Consider the following 19101-nt stretch of genomic DNA (forward strand, 5'->3'; position numbering starts at 1 on the left):
GCTACCGTCAGCAGCTGAGGTGGACTCCGCGTCTTCTCTCTGGCTCAGAAACCTGGCAACCCCAAAGTGCGAGGACGCCGTGTGTGTGTGTGTGTGTGTTTGCCTGTGTGTATTAAAGGGTTTGATCAGGACGTTCTGACCATGACGTGTACAAGCTGCTGATGAAGATTGACACACACCCAGACACACACAACACACACGCCGCACACCGACACCACACCAACACACACACCACACACAAGCGACACACACACACACACACGCGCGCGCACACACACACACACACACACACACACACACACACACACACACACACACACACACGCGCACACACACACAGACACACACACTCGAGGTACATTTCTCTGGTCTGTTTCGGTCCCTGGGGTCTGTGTGCTCATCCATCTCTCTCAGAGGCTGCTGTATAATCAGTGACAGACCAGAGAGGGCACTATCACCAAAAAAAACCCTGCAACCCGCTCCTCAAGCCAGTGACGTCATCAGGAATTACGGCAATCTCAGGTAAAGGGGGGGGGGGTCTCCAGGTGTACTTAGAGAAAGTACACACTTCATTCTCTAAGTGTGTATTTTCCTCCCTAAGGGTGTTCTTCTCTGTCTTAGTGTACACTTTTCTCTCTCAGTGCAAACTTCTCTCCCTAAGTGTGCACTTCTGTAAGTATGCACATCCTTCCCTAAGTGTGCGCTTTTCTCTGTGGGTGAGGGCGCTGCTCAGCCGCTCAGAGCCGGGCTGAAAACTCGCTGGCTGTTCAGCGGGAATAACTGAGTGTGTTTTACACAAGAGCTTCTCAGGGACTTCTGGGAAAGCCCGGTTAGGGAGAGCGTTTCTGAGTGTGTGTTTCTCTGTGTTTGCGCTGGTGTGGCTGTGTGTGTGTGTGTGTGTGTGAGTGTGTGTTTCTCTGTGTTTGTGCTGGTGTGGTGTGTGTGTGTGTGTGTGTGTGTGTGTGTGTGTGTGTGTGTGTGTGTGTGAGTGTGTGTGTGTATATGAGTGTGTGTGTGTGGGGTGTGTGTATGTGTGTGTGTGTGTGTGAGTGTGTGTGTGTGTGAGTGTGTGTTTCTCTGTGTTTGTGTGGTGTGTGTGTGTGTGTGAGTGTGTGTGTGTGTGTGTGTAGTGTGTGTGGTGTGTGTGTGTGTGTGTGTGTTGAGTGTGTGTGTGTGTGTGTTGTTGAGTGTGTGAGTGTGTGTGGTGTGTGTGTGTGTGTGTGAGTGGGGTGTGTGTGTGTGTGTGTGTGTGTGTGTGTGAGTGAGTGTGTGTGTGTGGTGTGTTGAGTGTGTGTGTGTAGTGTGTGTGTGTGTGTGAGTGGTGTGTGTGTGTGTGTGTTGTGTGTGTGTGTGTGTGTGTGTGTGTGTGTGTGTGTGTGTGGTGGTGTTGAGTGTGTGTGTGTGTGTATGAGTGTGTGTGTGTGTGTGTGTGTGTGTGTGTGTGTGTGTGTGAGTGTGTGTGTGTGTGTGTGTATGAGTGTGTGTGTTATAAAGTCAGAGTGAAAGGGAGGTGAAGGGAAGTGGGGGCAGGAGGGCTGTGCATGGCTTTCCCATACATGGAGAGGTGGGGGAGACGGAGGGAGAAAGGGAGGGAGAGAGAGAGCAGAGAGGGAAAGAGGTGGGGAAAAGAGGGGGAGAGCAGTGGAGGTTGGATAAGGGAGGGAGAAAGAGAAAGAGGGAGCGATAGGGAGAAGGAGAGACAGAGAGAGGGAGGGAGAGAGAGACAGAGAGCCAAAGAAGAGATCTGTGGTCCTGCAGACAGACGGGTTGTGTGAGGCGCAGGGAGAGAGAGATCCTGAGAGAACGAGTGAAATTCGGAACCCGGCATCGAGCTCCTGTGAGTCCTCCCACCCCTCTCGCCGCTCCGCTGTCCCGCTCAGGTAAGACACAGCGCCCCTCTGCATGCTGGGTTCGGGGCGCTGCTGGAACGGGGTCCCGGGTCCAGGATCGGATGTGGAGACGCTTTACCGCTAACTTCCCTGTGACCGTGCGGCTGCCGCACTCGGCCGTACCCTTAGAGACCGGCGCTCTCCCCTCCTGAGTGATTTAGCATGTGCACCTTTACTCCAGCTGACCTTGTTCTATTCCACTTTCTCTCTCTCTCTTTCTCACACTCTCTCACTCGCTCTCTCACTCTCTTCCACTCTCTCTCTCTCACTCCCTCTCACACGCTCTCACTCTCTTTCTCTCCCTCTTTTCTCACTCTCTTCCACTCTCTCCCCCCTCTCTTTCTCTTTCTCTCTCTCTCTCTCACACTCACTTTTTCTTCCTCTTTCTCTCCCTCTCTCTCACTCTCTCCCTCTTTCTCACTCTCTTCCACTCTCTCTCCCCCCTCTGTCTCTCTCTCTCTCTCTCTCTCTCTCCCTCTCTCTCTGTCTCTCTCTCTCCCCTCCCCCCCTCCCCCTCTCTCTCCTCCATGCTGTGGTTTTGGGCTGAGCGTGCTGCTGAAAGGAGAGACTGTTGACCTTGTTTCTGAAACGCGTGGGTTTGGTGCCGCTGGGGACAGCGCTGTAATCACAAGGCTCACTGACGTTTGGGGAGACCGCGAGCGGCAGCTCTCCTTCACCCCCCCCCCCCCCCACCTGGTTTTAGTGCGGTTTTGGCGGGTGGGACGGGCGGCGGCACCCTTCCTCTCTCTAGGGAGCGGGTCCCGGAGAGAAGGCGAAGGGTCTCTTGTTAAAACGGTGGGTGGAGGGTCACCGGGGGGGGGGAGTGAGGGGGGGGTAAAGGTGTTGACAGGTGTGGCGGGGGGGAAGGGGGCGAGGGGGGGGGTCACCGCTGGACCTGTCTCCCTGGAAGCAGCACGGCGACGCGCCGACAGAGCGTTTCTGCGTCTCTGCGCACTTTTAAATTCGCAATGCATTCTGGGTGACTGGGTAACCCAGACTCACTTCACACCGCACGCTTTCAAATTTCACTTCTTGATCCTCGAAATGTTTTGCTGGGCCGATGATTCATCCCTCAAACCCTCTGTTGTTCGAGTAAGGCGCCATCACGCGACTCTGGGTTTTGGGGCGCGGCCAGCGTGGCCGCTAGTAGTCTGTGCCGTGGACGTTCGGTCGTCTGTGTTCTTCTGCGTCTGTCATTGATACTCGCTGACATCACCCTTGGCGAAGTGCAGCAGGGATGCAGACAAACAGGCAGATGGACAGGATGGAAAAAAGAAAAAAAAAAGTTCTCTGAGCGGTTTAGTGCTCTTCCGGATGTTTCGGGGGTGATGGAATCGGGCTGTGAACCCCGATCAAACGCTGGAGGAACAGACGGTGGCCACGGCCCGCTGCGGGACGTCTGCACGTCTGACATACCTCCCTGTCGTACGTCCTTCACGCCAATTTTAAAAGATTCATATTTTGTAACTTTTCCAGTGCGCAGATTTATCACCCATATCCCTCAGGCCTGGAGTGGCTATTTTTGACTGAAGACCTCTGAGAGATACACATTTTTACTTCATGATGATGTTCTTTTTGACTGCATAGAATGTGTTGTTGGGGCCCTGTATGAAGACCTGTGTGTAATTTCCCGAAACCCAAAACGCCCCCCCCCCCCCACCATCTCACCACCCGCTTACAGTTGCCTTAGAAACTTTAACAGCTCTCCATAAAAATACCTCGAGTACAGGAGCTAAGGGCCTTTGATCTTCACAGGTTGGGCCCTGCGAGTCCCTTTTTAAGGTGGGGATGGCGGCTCAATGCAGTGGCCTTGTCCACCCGTCGGTTTGGAAAGACGCTTTTGAATGATGCTGTCTGCCACCCCTCCCCGCCCCCCCACCCCCCTCATCACCAGTGGTCCCGTCTCTCTCCTCTTGCCCATTCCCTAAATAACCCGTCCCAAGCTGCTCCAGCTGAGCGGTTATTTTGACTCTCTCGGCCTCTGTGCGCGGGCCGGTAAATCTGGCGGCCGGGCGGCGGGAAGCAAACGGGGGGGAACGGTTTTGGGATCTCGGCCGGGGTGATTTATGCCGCGCTCGAGGCTCCTGCTTTATTTCCTCCCGGTGTGTAATAAAAGGAGCCCAACACCACGCCATCCCCATAAACCCTCGTCCACGGGCCCCCGCTCAACGCCTGAGTCAGCGTTCTCACCCAGGGGGGGCTTTTACGACGTTAGACGACTGATATAAATCTTTTTTAATTTTTTTTTTTTTTTTGCACAGACCACTGATGTCTTAGATGAAGTAACAGTAACGTTTATCATTCAGCATAATTTATCCATGCTATCTCTCTGTGTCTCTCTGTATGAATATGTACACACATATGTTTGTGATATGTGAGTATTCGTAATCTAACATTCCGGAGTGAGGCCTGGACCTAGCAGCATTTAATGGGAGCAGGAAAGGGCGTTGCTCTTTTTCCTGGGTTACTGTGCAATAAAATGTGCATCTATGCGGAGGATCTTAGGTTAATGAGACTAAAGTAAAGCCAAATAAAATGTCTGTTTCCTTTATTGCCATTAGCTGCAGAGGTTTTGTACATTTTTATCCTTCTTCCAAGAGAGAAAATGGGTTAAGAAGACGAATGTTAGTGCTAATGTGTTGAGGTTAGTGTTTCCCTTGGAATGACATTTCTTTACGTCTTTTTTCCAAGAGTACCGTGTAGCAGGATTTATGTGTTCATGTGTTTAAACCATTCTCCCTTAATGATGGGTGTTGATTGCACTGTTGTATTTCATGTGGGCAGGTGGGTAACCATGCCAACAGTAACAGGTCGTTTTGGGGGCCTTCCCTTCTCTCTTGCTACCTGTTCACCCCCAGAAATCCTGAATTGACCTGAATCGATCAGTTGTTTGGGGGGGGGAGGGGGGGATCAGGTTGCCAGGGCAACGAAAACATTCCCTCACTTTGTGTTTCCGCAGATGATGTCATCGGAACTCCTTTCTCCTGGTTGGCTGCAGCAGCTGCTGCTGGTGCTGCTGAAGCTCACCGCGTCGTGCGCGGGCCCCACGAGGCCAGCCAATGGGACGGCCTGCCCGACGCGAGAGCCCGCCTCCTACATCCTGGTGTTCACGGGCCACTGGAGCCCCCAGACCTTCCCGAAACAGTACCCCCTGTTCCGGCCCCCTGCGCAGTGGTCCAAGCTCATAGGTGAGGGTCACCTGCCGAATGGACAAGAGGAGAACACAGTGAAAGAGAGGCTCTGGTAGTCATCCTACTGTCCAATAAGATTTTATGAAATGTGCTTTTTCTGCTTCTTACGCAGCGTTGCCAATACTGGCTGAAATGATGATACTGCTTTTTACACCACAAATATTTCTCTTCCGTGCTATCAAAAGCAAATGAACTGAAAGGTTGAGTGGCGGAGAGAGAGAGAGAGAAGGAGAGAGAGACTGAGACGGAGACTGTGTTGGTGATGCAGTGCTGTATCTACAGTGAAATGTTTCCTCCTGTCTCGTTTCTCTGAGAGAGAGAGAGGAAGTGTGTCTGACCCCCGGTGAGCCAGACATTACCCCCCCCCAGCACTCAGCACCCGGGGTCCAGCGCTTTCCTAAAACCTCCAGCCGTCCTACCGACGTGTCCCCTCTTCCCCTGCAAACCTCGGGCTGAACCGCCGGGACGGGGGTGGGGGTAGGGGGGGCTGGGGCGGGCGGGGGGGCGGGGGGTCATGCTGACTAGGAAAGCAGCAGGCCCAGTCATTGTGGGCTGCAGCTTAAGTGCATCCAGATGAAGACCAGGAGTCCTGCCGGCTCTCAGCCCTCAGCACTTAGAGAGGGGGAGGGGCAGGGGCCGGGGGGCGGGGTCAGATCTCTTGGCTCCGCCCCACATCCAGCCTTGACAGAGGGCAGACGCCTCTGCACCAGGACTGAGTGAAACTGTGCTTTGGCTCCACAAATGTTATTCTTCCATACCAGTAAAGGGAACTGAAAGGTTGAGAGGGACAGAGAGAGAGAGAGAGGAGAGAGAGAGGGAGAGAGAGGAAGAGAGAGAAAAAGGGCAGGAGGGAAAGAGTGAAGGAGAGTTCACAAATGAGGGAGAGAGATGGGGAAACGGAGAAAGGCGAGTTTAGGGTGGGGGTGGAGTCAGATCTCTTAGCTCCGCCCCTCCTCCAGCTGTGATGAAGAACAGATGCCTCCGCACCAGACCACGGCCCTGTCTACACGCTGTGCCGTTCGCTTTCCAAACAGACCCCCTCCCCCCCTTTCTCCCCTTCCCCTGCCCCCCCTCCCACGGGACCGTGAGGTCACGGTTATTTTGGGGTGGTCCTCCGTGCAGACCGAGGCAGGGGGATGAGGGGTGGGGTGGGGTGGGGTGCGGGACACCCTCTGACGCCCTCTCACACGGAAGGGTCTCCCCTAAAGATGATGAAGATGAAGATGCTCTCACACGGTATCGGCTCAGGTAGAAGCCCGGCTGAGTGCGTTTGAAGCACAACGGCAATGAATTTGCCCGAGAGCAGCTCTGGCATAGACATGGAATTCTGGGATATTCCACAGACCAGAGAGGGAAGCAGTAGGCGGAGCCGCCAACAGAATCTTTCTCTGCTTCAGGGGAAAAACCAAACAGACAGGCAGCTTAGCAGCGACGCCAGAGGCTAGGAAATAGGAAATTGCATTTTCTTAAACTTGTTTGTTTCTGGTGCAGATTTGCTTGCTTGTATGGTGACACGGCGTATTGAAGGATGTCAAAAGTCGAGAAAACTAGGAGACGAAGTGGGAACCGAGAGCGGTCGTTAGCCTTCGTGTCGCTACGCTTCACTGACCCCGCCCGCCTGCTTGCTCTCCACAGCGGTGACCCACAGCGCGCAGTTCCGGCTCTGGCAGGAGGGGGCGCTGGCGAGCGCGGGGGTGCAGAGCTTCGCGGAGCGGGGGTTGACGGTGGGCCTGATGAAGGAGGCGCGGGAGGGGCGGAAGAGGCGGGCGGTGGGGGCCATGTACCGAACCGCCGGCATCCCCACCGGGATCGGGCACAGCTCCACAGAGCTCCAGCTGCTGCCCCGGAACCCCCTGGTGAGTGGCGCGCCCTGCTGGATGACCACGAGTACTGCAACGGATTTTTCCCGAGTGGTTTTCCCAGACTGAAATGCCATGCGCTGTAAATACACTGTACGCCAGATATTCATATGATATGTTCACAGCGGGGCTGCCCAGCCCTGTTCCTGGAGATCTACCATCCTGTAGCTTTCCATTTCAACCCTAACTTGGCATGCTCCTGCTAATTGTCAGCTCAATGAGATCTCTAGCTGTTGAATGAGGTGTGCTTTGTTCGGATTAGAATTAAAACATACAGGAGATACTGGTAGATCTTCAGGAGCACGACTGGGTAGCCAACATATCGTGCATATATATATATATATAAATATATAACTGCAATATATTCTAAAACTAAAATTTTTTTTGTGAATGTTTCTTAAAATATGAAGGTGAACGTACAGTATTTCACAGCAGTGTAATGTATAGCGACATATTAAAGTGCCAGCAATGTGCTAACTTGCCCGCACATTGCGAAGAGTTGCCATATCCTGCAAGCACTTTTTATTCTGCGGTATATTGTCCTCCTGCAGCCCGTCCACTGAGCTGCTCCCGTCTCTCCTGCTGAACTTACTCAGGGGGGAGAGACTCAGCTGTGTTTCTGCAGGGTGGGTGGGGGGGGAGGGGCGGGGGGCGGGGGGGATTATGGTATCATTACTGGGAATCCTGCTGGACAGAACTGGGGCAGACGAGCGGGGTGGCTCTCCAGTAAGAGCGTGCTCGGGTGGCACACGCACTCCGGATGCCTTCGTGCCCTGGATTTGCAGAGATGTGGGTGCAGCCTGCATTGCATCTGGTTTGTTTTTATAGCTGTCTGGAATCAGGGAGGGGGGGGGGCACAGAGAGGTGTATATATACAGGTGTATTTAAGAGTGTGAACAGCACAGCACAAAGAAACATGAGTGTTGACTGTCTTTATCTCGAAACATCTGTTGCACATGCTATACACATCACACACGCACACACACGCACACACATGCACTGTCTTGCTAAATGATCGTGAGTTACACAGTCAGTGGCGTGAGCTGAGCGTCTCAGACGACAGAAACACATGTTTATATCTGCTTCCTGACGCAATGGTCTGTGGGGATTTTTTTCTGCTCCTGTGGCTGTTGTTTGAAACTTAAGCAAGCTAAGATTTATGTGTGCATATGAGTGTGTGCGTGTGTGTGAGTGAGTGTGTGTGTGTGTGTGTGTAGTGTGTGCGTGTGTGGTGCATGTGTGTGTGTGCGTGTGCGTGTGTGTGAGTGTGTGCGTGTGGTGTGTGTGTGTGCATGTGTGTGCGTGTGAGTATGTGTGTGTGTGTGTGCGTGTGTGAGTATGTGTGTGTGCATGTGTGTGTGTGAGTATGTGTGTGTGTGAGAGTGTGTGTGTGCGTGTGAGTATGTGTGTGTGTGTGTGTGTGTGTGAGTATGTGTGTGTGTGTGTGTGTGTGTGCGCGTGTGTGTGAGTATGTGTGTGTGTGTGTGTGTGTGCGTGTGTGAGTATGTGTGTGTGTGCGTGTGTGTGTGCGTGTGTGAGTATGTGTGTGTGTGTGTGTGTGAGTTCAGAGTGTTTGATGTGGGCGCACATCCGGTGCTCCTGTGGTCTGTTGGCGTTCCGTGGGCCCAGAATGTGGAGCGATGCCGTCGCTCTCTGCTCCAGATCTGCTGGAATGGAAATAGCAGGAGAGATTCCTGGAATAAAAAAACCGGAGAGGGAAGGAGACGAGGGCGAGGAGGGAAGAGAAGGACGCGAGAGAGGGAGCAGAGAGGAGAGAATCCAGGCCGTCGCCCGGTGATCTTTTTAACATCGTGCTTCCGGAGCGGTGCTCTGGCACCGAAGTGACCCACGGTTTGCCGATGAACACCAGAGCAGCCTTTTCGGGTTTTACTTAACACTCCGTCTCCAGGGAGATGAGCTCGACTCCCATTTAGGGCCCTTGTCTGACACTGGCCCCGCCCATTTCCTCTGGAGACTCCGCCCCTCTCGGACTCCCCCAGCCTCCGCCTCCAATCGCTCTTTGATGTTTTTTTTTTGTTTTGTTTTGTTTTGTTCCTCTGAACCCCCGCCATCCCGTACATGCGGGGGCCCGGATGGAGTGACCTCACGGGGGGGGGGCTTCCAGGATGATGTCACAGGAAACGTCTGTCAGAACGGAACAGCGCTGGGCTTCAGGCCGCTCGCCGTGCGAGAGCGCGCCGCCGGGCTCGGCTCCTGGACGCGGCTTCCAGCTGCGCCAAACCCCCGCGGGACGGTCGCCAGGAAACGAAACCTGGGAAAGCGATTGGTCGGGAAGGCCGATGACATAACGGCGGCATCTGGGTCATTCCCACTCAGCACTTTCACCAGAGATCGTTCTCAGACGCCAGTCAACCGCTTCCTGAAGCTGTCGTCCGTCAGACCTACACGTTTCTCATGAGAACCATGCAGTGAAATGCCGGCTTTTAATCCAAAATGGACGCACACGCCCTCTGTCGTGCGAGCTGAAATATTAAGGGGAATTCGCCATTGCTAACGCCAGCTGTGTTCGATTATCGCAGTGACTCATTTGTGAGCGCAGGTTTCTTTCACGAGCATCTTTACTGGGAGGCACAAGTACCGCGTACAGCGAAAACGAGCCTGAGAAAGCACAAGCACCCCGCACATCCCGTTTTTACATTAGGGAGGGGAAACTGGGGCACAGAGGACAAAAACTTTAGAGCTGCCCCACATCCCACCCCCACCCTCCCACTGTCATAGGTAACAAATAACCCACGGCACATATTACAAAAACTACAAAAATAAAAAATAGACTTATAAAAGGTGGCTGTAAGAGAGAAGACAGTTTCTCTTTTGATTTGCTCTACAACAGTATAAAGATTTGCTCTGCAACAATAATTATGCTTACTGCGTGAACTAGACCTGATGTTCATGGCTATGGACGACTGATACTCACTGAAAATTGTACCTTATCGGACTTGTGCTCTGTACATGTTCCAGGGACCTTCAGTATGCACTTATTGTACGTCCCTTTGGATAAAAGCGTCTGTCAAATAAATGTAATGTAACGTGTAATATAATGTAATGTAATAAGAAGTGAGTGCAAGGTTCTGTTCCTGGTTGGGGCTTATCTGACAGCTGATTGGCTGCATAGCACATCTGATAGCTGATTGGCTGCAGAGTACATCTGATCGCTGATTGGCTGCAGAGTACATCTGATCGCTGATTGGCTGCAGAGCACATCTGATTGCTGATTGGCTGCAGAGTACATCTGATCGCTGATTGGCTGCAGAGTACCTGCTGACGCCTTTTCCCACTTCCTTGCAGCTGTCTCTGATGGTGAGGGTAATCCCCAGCCCTGATTGGTTCGTTGGGGTGGACAGCCTCAGCCTGTGCAAAGGGGGCCAGTGGCAGGAGGAGGTGACCGTTGACCTCCACCCGTTCGACGCGGGGACGGACAGCGGCTTCACCTTCTCCTCCCCAAACTACCCCACCGTGCCGCCAGAGAACATCACACAGGTACGCCACACCTGCGCCGATCCACGCCCCCCGACCACGGCCCGTCACCACAACATTAAATCTGCCAGGTTCATTCCGTTCAAATCAGCTGGCTGAGTTCATGGATTGGAGAAACACGTGACATGACTTTTATTGTCTGATCCCTGGATTTTCCACCTCTGGAACCAATCGTATGCTAGTCCTGAACAAAACAACCAATCACACTCCTGCCCTGACTCCAGGAAGTGGCATCAGCTCTGTGACAGCAGCACGCATTCATGTCATCCAGCACTTCTCCTTTTCTCTCTTTCTTTCAGATCACGTCGCAGAACCCCAACCATCCGGCGAACTCCTTCTTCTACCCCCGTCTACAAGAGCTCCCCCCGCTGGCCACGATTAGGCTCCTGCGCCAGACCCGAGGCTCCACCCACCAAAACACACTGTCCAATCACATCCTGCCTCATCTCAACACGCCCCAGCGATTCTCAGGTGAGGAGTGAAATGCTTCCTGAGGGGTCGAATGTCACAGAACATCACATCCGTCTCTCCAGGGGGGCAACGGTATTTTTATTTGCATGATACTGCATTTCTGAACATTGAGTCAGCTGTGCTATTTTTATACATTTCGTGTGTGTGTGTGTGTCTCACTGAGCTCTGTGCATCCTGCAGAAACTCCGCTGGACTGTGAGGTGTCTCTCTGGTCGTCCTGGGGTCTCTGTCTGGGACCCTGCGGCAAGGAGGGGGTCCGGTACCGTACCCGCTACATCCTGCTGCGCCCCTCCAACAGCGGCACCCCCTGTCCCGAGCTGGAGGAGCAGGCCGAGTGCAGCCCGGCCCAGTGCCCCAAACAGCACTGAGACTGCCCCCGGCCCCTGCCCCTGCGTCTGACCTCTCCCCCGCCCCGCCCTCAACCATGCTTCCGCCTCCACCCCCGCCATTGCCCCCACACCCGCCCCTGCCCCGCCCTCGCCCCTGCTTTCACCCTTGCCCCCGACCCCACCCTTATTCCCCCTGCCCCTAACAAAACCCCTGCCCCTGCCCCCTACTATTGAGTATACACTCACAGGGCACTTTATTAGGTACACCTGTTCAACTGCAAACTGCACCCGTTAACACAAATATCTAATCAGCCAATCATGTGGCAGCAACTCAATGCATTTAGGCATGTAGACATGGTTAAGACGATATCTGCTGAAGTTCAAACCAAGGATCAGAATGGGGAAGAAAGGTGATTTAAGTGACTTCGAACGTGGCATGGTTGCTGGTGCCAGACGGGCTGGTTTGAGTATTTAAAAAACTGCTGATCTACTGGGATTTTCACGCACAAGCATCTCTAGGGTTTACAGAGAATGGTCCAAAAAAGAGGAAATATCCAGTGAGTGGCAGCTCTCTGGGCGAAAATGCCTTGTTGATGCCGGAGGTCAGAGGAGAATGGCCAGGCTGGTTCGCGTTGATAGAAAGGCAACAGTAACTCAGATAACCGCTCGTTACAACCGAGGTATGCAGAAGAGCATCTCTGAACGCACAACATGTCAAACCTTGAAGCTGATGGGCTACAGCAGCAGAAGACCAACCCGGAACTAGCAAGGTGTACCTAATAAAGTGGCCGGTGAGTGTACAAGTTGTTTGCCCCTTGTACGCTCAATAGTAGGCACATGCGCTGATTTGGACACGGCTGTGTTGTGTTCACTCCCCCCTCCCTGTCCCCCCCCTTCCCACTCAGTGTGCCCCCAGCCACATCATCTCTCTGATATTCAGGACATTGCAGACGTTCAGATGCGTAAATCTTCCCTTAGACATGCAGACAGGCATGCGTGTCCGTGTACACACCCCCCAATGATTCTGCCACGACACTTTGAGTGACACGCACACCAAACTGTATGAGTGATGGCACATTAACAGTTCAAGGTTCCAACGTCGTATACCAGGAAAGAACACGTGCAAACCCTTTACAGCCGTAGAGCTAGACGGAGGTTTAATTTTGGGCTGGTTCCCCTGATTCTAAGTCCTCTAAAAAAAACAGGCGATTAAAAAAAAAAATTTCACAGTCTGCATTACAGAATATCCCTGAAAGCTACTGTTACACGGAGACACGGATGGGAGGGTATATTGAGCGATGATGTCACAGCATTAGAAATGCATTCATCAGCGATTACACACTGTCATTGGAAGCGCACAGTCTCAGACTCGAAAGCTATGTAATTACACCATTCCTCCACCAAATCCATCCGTAACCAAAATGTCCGTCAGAATTACGCAGTGAAGCCTTGGTAAACCGCTGCCCTCTCTCACCAGAACAATTTTACCATTGCAGTATTTATACGTTAAATTACAGGACATATTAAATGTATTTCATTTCTGTTTCCTGTTTAAAAAAAAAATCTTATTTGTATATATGTTTTTATTTTATCTTGTGTAGCTCACAAATAAATATTGAGCTGATTTCTGTAAATATCAAGCCTGGACATGTTTGTTACTTCTGGAAGTACAGCTTGACTGAGGTTGAACTGCGAGATTTTGTGCACAAGTTTTTGTTACTGAGGTAAGTGCGCCCTCTTGTGGTTAATTCTTAAGATTGAATTATTCTATGAACACTGAAGACACTCCGACTACATAAGCCTGTGTAAAAAGGAAAAATAACATTTCTTTCAGACCTATATTGGCACACGTTTTGCCTCTGAACCAGATTAAATTGTAAAATATATTTTTGAAAATCAGGAACACTCATTTCGATCACTTATCGATTTTTTAAACAGATTTTGAATTTATGAAAACAATAAATAATTATTTGATCAGGCAATGTGGTTAACAATGAGAATGCCATTAGAATGAACTGTCTTTCATTGAAACTGAAGTTCTGCAAGCAGAGAGTGGCTACCCAAAGCAACACAGACCTGGACAAATTCAGAAATATCATGAATGCTGTAACCAGATTTGGGCAAATATAACTAAAGCATTTAGCTTTGAATCTGGATTATTTAAAAAGGCAAAACAGTGCCATTTTCCTTTAAATATGCTTTATGAGGGGTCATAGGAGACCAAGAACCACATGAGTCAATTTCAGCAGAGGAAAACAAACATTTGTAAGTACATTTACACACATACAAAATCTTTTAAATATAATTGCATGGCTCAATATATGCATTTTTAAAATTATTATTATTTTTTATTATTCAGAAGGGTAGAAAGCAGAGAGGGTAACAGACAGAGAAGGTGTCACAGATCAGAGGGTGCCATGCTGCCAGGGATGCAGTCAGGACAGCAGAACCTTTAGCCGCCTTCTAACACAGACTGAAGACCCACCGTTTCCAGACTAAATCCTCCTTCCCCCTCCCATCCCCACCTCTGAAATCTCCCACCTTTTGTACTCAACCGGTTTTATGTTTTTTTTAAATGTATTTATTTTTTTATAACATGGATTTTGTTTATATCAGGCATTGTTATAGATGCAGTCTTTACATGTTCAGAATTAGCACTTTGGCTCTTGGTTAGCATAGTTCATTTGCACTTGTGTTTTAGTGGAATTGAATCTTTACTCGCTGGTCCAAGTCTGACACTATTGCCCATGTTACTCCGGTAGCTGCACTTGTATTTCTCTTAATACTGTAAGCTGCGCTGGATAAGAGCATCTATTGAATGGATGCAATGTGCTGTAGTGCAGTGTGATGTAATGTATCGAAGCGGTGAGCTTTCACACCAGTGTGATGAGTAGGAGCAGCTCCACAGTGTGTTTGCTTTTGCTTCGTACATCTCAGCTCTTACATCCAAGAAAACAGCCGTTTCCTAAAATGAAGCAGTTTTGTTAGGATTTGTGTAATGATGCTGTAAAAATGATTCCTAAAATGATTCCCACATGGCTTCATCTGTTTTAAAACTTTTAGTATTCTTTGACGTGTTATTTATGTTCTACTAAAATGGAGCTGACCTTGCATTCATAGCTAGCTAAAATATTTTTTTCAACATGTTGTCTAGCTCATAGCTGTGAGTAAAATCCTGTTAGCACTGTCTCTGGTCAGAGGTCATCTGGGGTGACACTCAATTGGGGACGACCAATCATCTCCCGGGTAGGGAGGGTCGCAGTCAGCACGGTTTCCCCTGTCTCAACAAATGGACTTCTCCCATTGGCACATGCAGTCCACCTGTGCCACGTGTGGAAAAAGTGCAGATCTCCAGAAGATAGGGCGTTTGCCGATTAAATTTTAAAAACTGCGTAGGCTACCGATCTGTCAACTTTTTTTGTCAAAAAAATAAATTAAAATAAATAAACATTACAGCAGGTTGGTGTATTTGAAAACAAAATGGCCACATGATGCGCAGCTAAGTGCAATACCTTCACAGTCCACTACATGACGCAAAACAAATTGAGGCGCTAGCTACGTTTCGATGTTGGGTTTTGTGCGATTTGGTGGATGACCGCCAGGAGTCGCTGTTTTTAGTTTACGTACACGCCGAGGATTTGAACTCCGCAGCACAAGAGAGCGCTTGATTGTTGTGCGAGTAAATGGCGGACGGAGCGGGGTTGTTAGATTGTGAACAATAACACGGCAAAGCTGCGATTTTTGTGAGGTGATCGGGCTAAGTGTCCCCACGGCACCTCGCACAGGGGGGACTCCGCTGCACGCACGGCACAGTAGGTCTCGCGGAGGCTTGTTTTGTTAGTAGCTACGGCCCTTGTAAGTGCATTGGAGTTCCCAGTCAGGAAGTTGGTCTTCGGGGTGGGTAATTATGGGAGACTCTCTGGGTCTGGTTGGAAAGAGGTTGCTGCTTCTCTTTCGCGACGGGGGCTCCTCTGCAGGACCCGAACAGGAGCAGGCCGTCTGGACGCGCAGCTGGGTCCGAGGGACAGTCCGGGCGGTCAGCGTGATTGGTTTGGCCAGTCCCGGGGTAGAGGTGAGCGGCGAAGAGGGAACAACAACAGCAACAGCAGCAGCGGGGCTGACGGTCAGTGTTTACGCATGGATGCATGGATATGCAGATCATAACAATAGCCGTTTTCCAATGCACAATCAATGTGAAATCGGCAGTTTAAAAAATAACATGAAGTAGCTCAAGATAACTGCATTAGAATGATATGCGGCGGGATCGATGCGCTATGAAACGGTGCCGTCTTTGTGTTGTAAATCTGCCTTTTTGCAGCTACTACAGACCGTGGCTTCGGGCCCGAGATATTACTCGCGAAAAAAGGAAAATTGCACAACTCACCCGCTATAGTTTTGACAGGCAAACCGATACAAACTAAAGTATTGTATTTTGTGATATTTAGCATTGGAGCTAATTGACTTATAGTGTCTACTTTGGTTTGAATATGATCTCGTATCACGTCAGGTCAGTTGGTCTCATGCTAGCCGGCCAGCTAGGAGGCTGGCTAATCATAAACACCACAGTTTACTGCTGGTGCTGTTTTTGGTGTGCTTTGCATAACTAGATAACTACTTACTGGAAAAAATGAAAAAAAAAACAAAAACAAAAAACAGCAGAAAAGAGTTGATTGGCAATTAAATATTTAGCAAATGAAAGTGTACATGTAAAGAGAATTTTACATTAATTAGCTAATAATGTTAAATGTAAAAAATCGCGGGTTGCGTCGTCTTCATACATGTTTGCATACATGCATGTTGCAAATAATCCATGTTTCCTAAACAGCTGCGAATCCGCCTTAATTCATAATAGTTTTCATAGATTTGAATTCTGTTTGTATCCGCTCTAAACAGTAATCTGTTTTGTACAATATGTCACATAGCAAAATTTACATGTTGTATTTCTGTGTAATTTAACAGATGAATTTTTTAAATGCAGTGGGGTCGCAATTTTTTATTTTGTCTGCGTGTCCCGTGAGGAATGAGTTTTCTTGAGTCTTCCATATGGAGCTGCATTCTCGGCGACGACCAGCGAACGGATGGACTTGTCGCTCTTTGCAGAAAACCTATCCTGGTGTGAACGCGCCTGCACGCGGAGCGGGATCTAGCGTTCGCCCGTGTGCACAGAGCTGACTGTTCGTACGAGGCTCGCGTTCGTTCCGGCAGCGTGCAGGACTAGGTTGTGAATTTCGGACAGTGCCTTCCACTCCATGCCGTCGACAAGAAGCCGATTACTAGAGATTTAAGCGCCTCTCTCCTGGACGGTTGTGGGGAGGTGGAAGCACTCCAGATCTTTCGGTTCAAATTCCGATTCAGCCTCAGCTTCTGTCTGTTTGTGGGGGTGGGGGTGGGGGGGTGTCGTTGGATGTCTGTAGTGTTGAGTGTGTTAAGTTTCCAGGACTTCTGTGCCCTGTGTCTATTGGCCAGAAGTGGACCTCACTATAGAATCATCTGACCCATATGGTCTGTTACGTTTGTCCGTCTGTCTGTCAAACTTTCTCCCCATGATTTCTCTCTCTCTCTCCCTTTTCTCCTCCCTCCCACTTTTTTTGGAGAGCCGTGTTTGACTTTGTGCGTGATCCCCCGTTCCTCTTGCAGGTGTTTGTGGAATTTGAGGACTGTCCCTGGCGCGCCCGTTCGTGGGTGCAGGTTTACGGGGATGAGGTCCTGGCAGTGCTGGTGGAGAGCTCCATCGTCTGGGCGACACGCAGCGAGCCAAACCTGCCGGGACCCGGAGTCGCGCCCGTCTCAGTCTGCCCCGCGCTGGTCAGTACCCCCTGGTTTTGGGAAGAACGGGGGGCGCGGGACTCTGATTGGGCCTTTCAAAGTGCATGTCATCACGCTTCAGCCAATCCCAGCCCAGTGCCTCTCTGTGCCTGTTGACTCCTGAGTGTGAGAGTAAGCTCAGGCAGTCAGAAAACTGCATGGGACAGGACGTAGAGATGCACTTATATTGGGCCAATAAGAGTTCTCTATATTTGTGTGGCTATCCTTCAACCAATCCCAAGTCAGCACTGCTCGGAGAGCTTAAGGGTTGATGAACCTATGAACCTTGATGACCTATGAATCCTTGCATACAAAACATTTGTGGCCACCGCCATTTTATAACTGCTCTGACTCTGGTTTTGGCCCTGTGTGTGTGTATGTGTGCGTGCGTGTGTGCGTGTGTGTGTGTGTAGTTTCCGTGTGGCGTCTGATCTTGCTCAGCTCAGAAAGTGGCACATGGAGCTTGCGTGCGCCCCTCCTCTGAGCCGTCGTTGTCTGTTTGCCCTCCAGGCCTTTCGACCGCTAGTGGACCGCCTGGGTTTGGGGTCCCTGGTTCCTGTGGAGTTTTTTGGGAGCAGAATCCTGAACTTCGTCCCCGATGGAAACTCTCTGCAGCCGTTTGAGGTCAGCAGGTGCAAGGGGGGCGGGGGGGTGGTAACCTCAAACGTAAACTGTGTTTATGTCTGCGTGTGCATAGCTGTGTGTGTGTGTGTGTGTGTGTGTGTGTGTTAGTCGACTGCATGTGGGTGTGTGATTCTGTATTGCCAGACTTTGCTTGCGGTTTTGTGTGTACCGTGTATTTACTGTTCGAGGGGGTGTGTGTTCGCGGTACCCTGTGGCAGGAGATGTGGCGTGTGTGTGTGTGTGGGAGGTCAGTTAGAGGCGGTGTTTGTTGGGCTGAGTCTGTGTGTAGTAATTTGGTATGAAATTGTGTGGATGTATGTGTGTGCATACAGGTACAGCTTGGTGTGTTTTAAAATGCACAATTTACTCATTTTGTGTTGTATGGTAAGGCTGAATATGTACTTGTGGGTATGTGTGTTGGTATATGTGTGTGGTGGTATAGTACTTCACAGTTAGAGATGGTGGTGGTATCAGACTATGTTTATGTTTGTGTGTTGTGCCATAGCACTAAACTCCATGCACACGTGGGTATGTGAATATGGTATCACAGCCAACTATGTTCATTGTGGCTTCAGGGTGTGTGGGTGTATGGGTATGTGTGGGTGTATGGGTATGGGTATGGGCATTATGCTATGGTGATTGGTATGCGTTGTTGGGAATTGAGGGTATACGTGATGTATTTGTGGTGTGGCGGCTATATATGTGTATGTTGTATGTATGTGTATATTAGGCGAGTGGATTGGAAGGTCTTGTTGCCCGTCTCCCCAGGTGGAGCAGGACCTGAGACACGCCCTCCTGCAGGAGCAGCCGTCCCTGCAGACGGAGGTGGGACTGTGGAGCAGCGACTTTGAGCTGCAGGAGATCCTGAGGAAGGGTGAGTGTGCTTAACCCTAAACCCCAACCCCATCCCAACCCCCACCCTAATCCCACCCCAACTCTAAATCCTAATCCCAACCTCCCCCCCCTGCGTAGACCCTCTCACCTCCACAGCTAAAGGTCTCTCCCCCACCCCCCTCCTCCTTGTGTCCCACCAGGGTCGTTCACCCTCCAGGGGCGACGGGTTCGAGTCTACCAGCCGGAGTACGAGGAGCCCTGGGCACTGGGCCTGGTTACCCAGCACAGCCTGGGCACCCACATCATGGAGGTCACCTTGGACCAGGTGCGCTGGCCTCCTGTCCCCTCAACCCCAACCCCTAAACCCCTACACAGCCACGCCACCCAAACCACCCCTGACCTACCACGCCCCACATGCCAAACCTGAACCCAAACCAACTGCCCTACCGAACCCCCCACAGCCAACAACCAACCCAACGACGCCCCTGAGCCCCTAACCACCGAACCCCCCACACAGCCAAACAGTGCACACACCTCGTGTCCGAGGTTTTAATTGGCTGCTGGTTGGAAGGGAAACCCTCTGGTGCTGGAGGTGAATGGCTGG

The 19101-nt window shown here is 50.9% G+C and overlaps 2 protein-coding genes across 3 annotated transcripts; both read left to right on the plus strand.

Annotated features, from left to right (window-relative positions):
- The first annotated feature begins 380 nt into the window (after positions 1–380).
- Positions 381–12868, plus strand: LOC135249800 (spondin-2-like). 2 transcript variants are annotated; one of them, XM_064325370.1, is made up of 6 exons: positions 381–522; positions 4849–5077; positions 6716–6936; positions 10246–10437; positions 10734–10905; positions 11086–12868. In XM_064325370.1, exons 2-6 carry the CDS (start codon positions 4849–4851, stop codon positions 11271–11273), a joined length of 1002 nt encoding a protein of 333 aa, XP_064181440.1. In that variant the 5' UTR covers positions 381–522; the 3' UTR covers positions 11274–12868. The 2 variants fall into 2 exon arrangements, with proteins under 2 accessions (XP_064181440.1, XP_064181439.1); XM_064325369.1 differs by lacking the exon at positions 381–522 and adding an exon at positions 1585–1880.
- Positions 12869–14805: 1937 nt separating this feature from the next.
- On the plus strand, positions 14806–18924 carry LOC135249689 (lysine-specific demethylase 3B-like). Its single transcript, XM_064325207.1, has 5 exons — positions 14806–15357; positions 16872–17039; positions 17550–17663; positions 18432–18537; positions 18698–18924. Exons 1-5 carry the CDS (start codon positions 15142–15144, stop codon positions 18922–18924), a joined length of 831 nt encoding a protein of 276 aa, XP_064181277.1. The 5' UTR covers positions 14806–15141.
- Positions 18925–19101: the final 177 nt, after the last annotated feature.

Source organism: Anguilla rostrata, chromosome 3, assembly GCF_018555375.3.
Source record: "Anguilla rostrata isolate EN2019 chromosome 3, ASM1855537v3, whole genome shotgun sequence".
Taxonomy (NCBI): domain Eukaryota; kingdom Metazoa; phylum Chordata; class Actinopteri; order Anguilliformes; family Anguillidae; genus Anguilla; species Anguilla rostrata.

Excerpts from the sequence above, each read along its gene's own strand:
- LOC135249800 (XM_064325370.1), top strand. The coding sequence starts at position 4,849 with ATGATGTCATCGGAACTCCTTTCTCCTGGTTGGCTGCAGCAGCTGCTG. Across the intron at positions 6,937-10,245 it reads TGCTGCCCCGGAACCCCCTG|CTGTCTCTGATGGTGAGGGT; the intron begins GTGAGTGGCGCG and ends ACTTCCTTGCAG. Across the intron at positions 10,906-11,085 it reads CACGCCCCAGCGATTCTCAG|AAACTCCGCTGGACTGTGAG; the intron begins GTGAGGAGTGAA and ends TGCATCCTGCAG.
- LOC135249689 (XM_064325207.1), top strand. The coding sequence starts at position 15,142 with ATGGGAGACTCTCTGGGTCTGGTTGGAAAGAGGTTGCTGCTTCTCTTT. Across the intron at positions 15,358-16,871 it reads CAGCAGCAGCGGGGCTGACG|GTGTTTGTGGAATTTGAGGA; the intron begins GTCAGTGTTTAC and ends TTCCTCTTGCAG. Across the intron at positions 17,040-17,549 it reads TCTCAGTCTGCCCCGCGCTG|GCCTTTCGACCGCTAGTGGA; the intron begins GTCAGTACCCCC and ends TTTGCCCTCCAG.